Here is a 7,714-nt window from a genome sequence, read left to right as displayed (position 1 = left end):
TCCCTGCCTGAAGCAATGAAGATACTCTTGATTGCCACCAGCTTTGTTGCCAGCATGGCAGGGCCCTCCCCATGATGGGTAACAGCACAGGTTTGTTAGTCTCTCTCTTCATGTAACAATGGATTTGTTGTGCTTTTCTAGTGCTTACCTATGTCCAGATTCCTGGAAGAGTGGGACCATTTTTGTGGAGACCCCATAAAGTGGAATGATTTCAGGAGCATGGTAGACTTGTTCTCTGTCTTCACTCTTGCTGTCTTGGGCAGCAGAAGCTGAAGAAAATCCTTCAGGTACTGCAAATGCTTTAATGCTGAAACAAGAATGATTTGGTGTGAGTGAAAGGGGCTGAAACTTAGCACTTGATTTTCACTGGGAAACTAAAACCTAGAGAGAGATGCAGAAGGAAGAGTTGGATGTGCTTGATGTGAGGTAACAATCTTTAGAGATATTATAGAAACACTGATAAAGAAATCAGGTACTAGTAGTAATTAACTGAGAGGGAAGGAGGATTTGAGCAAATCAATACGTGCTGTGGGATAAGCAGCAATTTTTCATAGTGTTTTTGAGATTTTTGATCTTAAGTTCTCTGGATGAACACACAAATAGTGTTTTTGAGATTTTTGATCTTAAATTCTCTGGACGAACACACAACTACCAAGGAAGGGAAGGTGGAAATCACAACACTGTCATGAGACTTTAGTCTTTGAAAGACTGTGATATTTGACTCACTCTGGGTGTTTCCAGTCCACTTCCACAATGCTCTCCACACCTTTGTTCAGCTCCTTCACTTGTAAGATCTTCTGCTGCTGCATGCACTGCAGGAACTTAGAGAACTGAAGGAAGCAACAACCAGAAACGTGGAGTCAAGCACTGTAAACTCCTCCTCATGTAAAACGTGGAGTCAAGCACTGTAAACTCCCCCTCGTGTTTCTGACTGCCCTAAAGTTAATTGCTAAATCAGAAAAAAACAAACCCTCACACCACACTTTTGCCTAGATGTGACACTTAGTGCCATGGTCTAGTGACCACGGTAGGGCTGAACTTGATGATCTTGGAGGTCTTTTCCAACCTGGTTGATTCTAGAATTCTCTAAACAGAGCATTGCCAAGGAGCAGTGAGTGCCTCTGGGGTTAAGAGAGTGAGTAAAATCAGTGTTCCTTTGGTAGGCTGCAGCATATAATGGCATTCCAAGCAGATCCATGCTCATGCTTCCAGGACAATTATTTTGCCTCTGGATCCCATAGGAGCAGAGAGCTGAGACAAGGAACTTGGTTTTTAAGAGCAGCTTTTAGGTCTTTTGCTTCGTGTGTTTTGTTAACACTTGAACTTCAAACTTTTCCTCTCTTTCCAATTCTTACTTAAAATCATGCAAAAGACCCACCAGAAAAAAAAATCTCACCTTCTTATAGCTTGACTTCTTTATGTCCAGCTGCTGTCCAGCAGGGCTATAAATGGATTGTTTAAAAGTTCTTTAGTTACAAGTCACCCTTCATTTCTTCTCACATCTTGCTACTTATGCTAGAAGCTTCTTAACAGTGGAAATACAAATCACACAGAGAGAGAATTTCTTCCAAGAGCAGTGGAAATACAAATCACACAGAGAGAATTTCTTCCAAGAAGCTGATAAACAGAACATGATGAGTGCAGCTAGTGCTGATGTTCTTGTGGGCAGGCAAACAGCATCTTGAAACACATGTCAACCAACTCTAGTTGGCTACCAAGAGCAGATCCTGCTCTGGACAATCCTTACATCCACGTGTCTGATGTAAGGATTGTATTTGATGCAAGTGTTTGATGTCAGAAGTCTTAGATAACCTTAGCTAAGAACTGGATTTTACTTTTTAGACAAAAAACTCCTTCCTAACTACCCCAATCTCCAGATTTTAAAGCCCAAATCCCAGTGTGCAAGTCCCAAGAGCACCCTGTGCTCACATACCAGCAGGAGAACATGTGGCTGCGCAGGAAGGTGCTGGTGAGCAGGGGGAGCTCTGACTTCTTCACTTTGCATTTTAAGGCATGGAAAAAGCACTGATTGAATAATGCATCCATTTGCTCTGCAGGGGCAAAAAAAAAAAAAGGGCTGTGAGTAGTCTGTGATCTTCAGCACACCAAAGGGACCTAGTCTGGTTTGGTTTGTATCCAGAAATACCTTGTGGAGTCCTAGTGTCTTCAGCTTCCTGCTGCTCCTCTGGGCTGGCATCTTCAGCTGGTTCTGCTGCTCTGCTCTCGTGGAGTTCCTCCTTTCCCATCAGTTCTGCACAACTGTCTGTCTCCTTCAGGCTCAAATCACTGATGGCCACGTGCTTCACTGGGTCAGGGGAGGAGCTGGTGACAGGCTCTTTCCCCTCCTGCTCTTCCTCATGCCCAGCACTCTCCTTTCCAGCAGGATCTGGTACCAGGGGAGCTAAGGTAGGAGGATAAGATTTGTCACCATATTCCCTATAAAAGGAAGAAGAAGCATAACATAGCTTTTCTGTTTGCTGCTTTGCAACCCACAGGACACTGAACAAATGTCACCCTGACCAAAAAGGCACTGGCAGCTGCATGGATCATCTTCTGCTTTCTCAAAGCTATAAAATATCATTTTAACTCATCTTCCTCCACAAACTCTATGTTCCCTCATCAATCTTAATTTAAAACTGGGCAGGCTAGTTGAACCTAAATGCAGAGCAACTCCTCATTCAGCTGAGAGTGGCACATTGACCATTTATAAGCTAAAACGAATCAAAGTTCATTTTTAATTACAATCCCAGAATGGTTTGGGTTGGAAGGACCTTAAAGCTCATCTCATTCCACCTCCTGCCATGGGCAGGGACACCTCCCACCAGCCCAGGTTGCTCCAAGCCCTGTCCAGCCTGGCCTGGAACAGTTCCAGGGATGGAGCAGCCAGTTTCTCTGTGCCTCAGCACCCTCACAGTACTGAACACATGAGATTTGACAGACATTTTACCAAAGGCCTGGCAAGATATACCCACCAGAGGTGATCCAGGTAAGTGTGCAGCACAGCAAAGCCCTTCCCTTTCATTCCAGCAGCCAACATCTCCTCTGTGGACATGGTGGCAACTCCAACTGCCACTGGAGCTCTGGGAAAAGAAGGGAGAGTTAGAGCAGGACCACAAACACACTGTGCTGTTCGACAGAGACAGACACTGTGATACACTGCACTGCTTTTACAACATGCTTGTTCTCTAGAACATGGGGGGCGTTTTTTAAAGCATCTAGATATTTTATGGTTGTCTTTCTGGTATTTAAAGTCTTCCAAAGAATCCCAGTTGGAATGATGAAGTGAAGTTTGTGCACTGACACATTCTTGATTTTCATACAGTACCAGGAGCATATGCCCTGCCAAAAGGGACTAATAGTGAGGGGAAGAAGAGCTTTAGCACTGCTCCATCACTGGGAATTTCCTCAGACAAAACGACAACAGTGTACAACACAATCTTTAGTTCAAAAGTTTGCTCTGCTTCAAAACAAATCTACTCCTCATATCCCTACAGGCCCAAAGGAACCAATGTTCAAAGGTGTCCACCTCAGCTCCTGAGTATCCTGACCCAGACAGTGGGAAAAGAAGAAGATAAAAAGGAAAAGTGGAATTTTTCCTGCTGTATTTTCCACTGTTTAGGCCAGCAGTGCATCAGATGCACAGGACCAATTCTGCTTTGATGTCTTCAAAACCCTCAAGGTCTTCCTGTTAGGAAACAAAGTAGCTTCATTTCCTGATTAGTTTCTGAAAAGGCTGTGAATTAAAGACTCCTCCGTACCTGTTGCCCAGGAGGGTGACAGCACACAGCGCGCCCCGCTCCACGCCAGGGAGGCCAGAAGGTGGCACTGCGACTCCTGGCAGCATCAGGTCTGAGGGAAGAGGGATTTCCATTTCCATTTCCATTTCTCAATGAAACTCTCAGCCGCCTCCTCCACCCCCCGCCCGCTCCTCCTGCTACTCGGCCAAATCCCAACCCGTTCACGCTGAGCACACGATTCTCTGTCTCTCTTAGTAAGGCAGCACTTCTTCCCTGTGGAGCGAGGGATTCCATTCATAAAGTGCTGGGCACATCCCAAAAAACTGCAGAGCAGCTAAGCTTGCTCAGCCCTGTCAGACCCAAGGGACTGACTTGACAGACAGGTAGGAGCTCCCAGTCTAGAGAGCATCACTCTTCATTAACGACATGGAAAGGGAAAGGAACAAGGAAACGTAGCTGGAACTCCTCATTTACTCTCCCAAGGGCAGGTTATCCCAGCAGTTCTCTCCCTAAATTTGCCACTGCTGTCCCAACCCTCCTGGATCTGACATAATAGCTGCACTCAGCTGTGAATTCTCAGGAAGGAATTTGCCTTGACCATCTCCTTGCTCATCCAGACAGAAAGAGGATGTACTTCCTTCTGCTTCCCATATCTGGATGAACAGACTGGAATACGAGTAAAGAACAGTTTTCCATGCTGCTGCATGATGGCAACACCAAATTATGTAAAGAACATATGCTCTCCCTCACAGCAGCAACCTGCAGCCTCCAGGACTTGGTTTGGTTTGGAAAGCATCTCACTCCTTTTGTCTCAGCATCCCACATTTCGTGTCTATGCTGAAGAAGCCAATAAGATTTCCCCCTCCTATCACTGTCACAACTACTTTCAGCAAGACTAGAATGAACTCTGCAACTGCAACCAAAGCTCCACATCGCTGAGGGCAGAAATCACATTGACGGGACCAGGTAAGTAGCATTAAAATATGTAAACAACCAGGGTAGATGGGACATACTGGAGTCTGTGGAAGAGGTATCACAAAAATCAGTCATTTGCTTCTCTCTGGAACTGAATACTCCCTAAATCTGCTCCCTCCCTCCTAGTCTGCAGGCTGGACAGGCTCATGCCTTTCTCTCCCTTCTCTCTCAGTGGCTCTACCTCTCCCCCTGCCTTTGTTGGCCATTGTCTCCTGGCTGCTTCTTATCTTTGGATCGCACCCCGAGGTAGCCTGGTTGCCATGGGCGATGAATGACCCGCAGGCCTCTTTCATCAAAGTCCTTCCCCCATTAGGAAGATTTTTTTTTTTCCCCCAGAAACTAGGTCACTCCCAGTCAGCAGCGAGACTTGCTCAGATGTCTATCACGGCTAGGCATTCAAACACTTCATTTTCTCCAAAGCAAACAAAGCAAACAGGGACCCGAGTTCCACTTCAGGCACTCTGTAATGGAAAAAGCAGCTCTTCCTACAGGAACACTTCCAGGTACAGACCAAGGCCACAGTGGCTGCAATTTAGTCTTTTTCTGCTTGAGCAGTTCAGCAATTTAAAGTTTATAAAGACCTGATTCTCCCGAGTCTGAACTGCATCCAAAGCAGGTTCCAGAAAACAGACTCCTTTCTTGTTAGTCTTGCTCCATAATGAGGTGGTAGAGCCAGTAATCCAGGAATTCAACTCCAACCTCACCTGCACAATCCACAGCTTACTTGACAGTGATTGCAACTGCAGGTTCCAATATAAACTCCCTTCTTATGCAGAGGATATGAATGACAGGAAGCAGAGTGGCAGCAAAGGAAAGTTATAAGCAAGACAGACTGAAGGCACAGACAGTTCTGTGTCCCAACTTAGAGCTGCTGATCACCCTGAGAACTACCTCCAAACCACATGAACAGGTTATTGCACTTCAAACACCTTAACCCACTTTGTTTCATTCACAAATTTTATAATAGCTCATTTATTTCCTTCTCAGGACACCACCACGAATTGAGTACTTATTTTTCAGGTACATTTTTGCCCCTTGAAAAGGCAAGATCAAAAACACCTAAATGCAACTCCTTTCTTTTATTGAAGTGCAAAGTGACAAAGTTGTGATGTTCTTACCTGCTCCTCCTGCAAGTTTCTGCAGCACAGGGGGCCACGTTGAGAAGGCAGGGAGGAGATCTGGGTAGACCCATAGGGTGTACACTGTCCCCAAAAGAAAGCCAATTTTAAAAATGCATCATTAAAAACTGCTCTGGCTGTTGCTTCTTCCCATCTTTAACACCAAACTGTAATAGTAGTCACAATTAAACACTCTCCTGTTACTCAGGTTAACCAAGAAATCTGAAGTCAGAATAATCTCAACCATAATTCACACACATGATGGGGAAATAAACTCCTGGGTAATTCAAGCTCCTGTGGATTATTATAGATAAAATTTTGCATTATCTTCCTTAAATCATAGGCACTTTGAGCTAAAATGCTCAACTCCCAACAGGGAAGAATTGCTGGGTAGGCAAAAATAAAAGCATAGACTAGCAGAGCAATTCCCTGCCCAATTCCAGGGCTGCCTGGAATTACACCTTGCAGTGGACAAGAGTGACAAGGGGATAAGATACTAAACTAAGGCTTAAAAGATTTGTTTCCTGGTTTCTATCCTCACAGCACACCCTCTTCCCTTTCTAGAAAGAATCCAGAAATTCCACTGACTCCACGAGGATGTTGGGAGAAAAAATGCACTAAAGATGATGAATATTATAGGGATAAATACTTAAAACAGACACAAGGAAATCCTTTGGGGAAAGCTAAGCCACGAGGGAGGATTATCCCAGTCCCCTCCCCATACCTGTTGGATACAGAGTTTTCTCAACCTCAAACAGTATTGGGTTCCTGTGATTCATGTACACAGTGACAGCCTCCCCTTTGTGAGAGTATATTTTGATGACATTAAGTTCCTCCTTGTTTGGAATAAACTCAGCCAGTTGTTCAGCACTAAGGTTGGGAAAAGCTGCTGCCACATCACTTCGGAGCTTTCTCCTGTAAGGATGAAATCACAATGTTTTACAAAGCTGTCTAGGCCATCCCTCAAAATCATTCCTAGAGCAATTCCAATGAAAAATCATTCCCAGTTACTGCTTTGTTGGCTATTCATGAGATTCCACTTATGTCACAGAAGATAATCTGAAGCATTTGTGTGCAGGTTTACAAATGAGGTAGTTGTATGCTGGAAGAGTATTGGGACAAGGCCAAATATACTTGCCCTGCTCCTATCTTCCTTCAACATCTGCTTACAGCTCCAGTTTGCTGCTCGTGTCTATTTCATTCCTATTTCACTCCTGCTGTGTTACACTGCGATTTCATGACTGCTCTGAGCACAAACCTGGGAGTGTCACACTTGTCACCCTCAGGTGGAGGGCGAGCAGGGCACAGCCAGATTTCCCTGTCCTCCCAGTTTTAACTGGTGTTTAAGTCATGCTGAACAGCATGTGGTGGGTTTCATGGTCCTTCACACAAGTGTCAAGTGAAATCTGAATGGTAAGTCAGCTCAGCATCACTGAATAGGTAGAATCATGGAATCACAGAGTGGTTTGGGTTGGAAAAGACCTTAATATCATCCAGTTCCATCCCCTGCCATGGGACACCGTCCACCAGCACCGATTGCTCTAAGCCACATCCAATCTGGTCTTGGACACTCCCAGGGATGAAGCAGTCACAGCTTCTCTGGACAACCTGTGCCAGTACCTCAGCACCTCACAGGGAAGAATTTCTTCCCAACATCCAAAACATTTTTCAGTTTAAAGCAATTCCCTCTTATCCTGCCGCTTCCATCCTAATATCCAAACCAAACCTACTCTCTGTCAGCTTCAAGTCACTCCCCTCACCCCATCACTCCACGCCCTTACCCAAACCCCTCTCCACCCCCTTTGACTCTATAAGAAACAACCACAGAAGAACCACCAAGGGGTTGAACGGGCACCAACGACCCCGTTAAACCAGCACCACCTC

General features: G+C 45.1%; 1 protein-coding gene across 1 annotated transcript in view; it reads right to left on the bottom strand.

Moving 5' to 3' along the window:
- EIF2D (eukaryotic translation initiation factor 2D) overlaps positions 1 to 6,743 on the bottom strand; it is a 9,296-nt gene extending 2,553 nt beyond the window's left edge. The window contains exons 1-9 of the mRNA XM_009076065.1: positions 6,555 to 6,743; positions 5,831 to 5,914; positions 3,759 to 3,849; positions 2,973 to 3,080; positions 2,147 to 2,436; positions 1,934 to 2,051; positions 1,397 to 1,442; positions 727 to 830; positions 149 to 307 (exon numbers count right to left, since the gene is read on the bottom strand). Coding sequence (XP_009074313.1) covers positions 149 to 307; positions 727 to 830; positions 1,397 to 1,442; positions 1,934 to 2,051; positions 2,147 to 2,436; positions 2,973 to 3,080; positions 3,759 to 3,849; positions 5,831 to 5,914; positions 6,555 to 6,609 — 1,055 coding nt within the window. The 5' untranslated portion in view covers positions 6,610 to 6,743. The remainder of the gene's footprint in view (positions 1 to 148; positions 308 to 726; positions 831 to 1,396; positions 1,443 to 1,933; positions 2,052 to 2,146; positions 2,437 to 2,972; positions 3,081 to 3,758; positions 3,850 to 5,830; positions 5,915 to 6,554) is intronic.
- Between the last annotated feature and the right edge of the window lie 971 nt (positions 6,744 to 7,714).

Source organism: Acanthisitta chloris, unplaced genomic scaffold (assembly GCF_000695815.1).
Source record: "Acanthisitta chloris isolate BGI_N310 unplaced genomic scaffold, ASM69581v1 scaffold1496, whole genome shotgun sequence".
NCBI classification, from domain to species: domain Eukaryota; kingdom Metazoa; phylum Chordata; class Aves; order Passeriformes; family Acanthisittidae; genus Acanthisitta; species Acanthisitta chloris.
The sequence above is the reverse complement of the archived record's forward strand: the minus strand, read 5'-3'. Positions and strand labels throughout refer to the sequence as shown.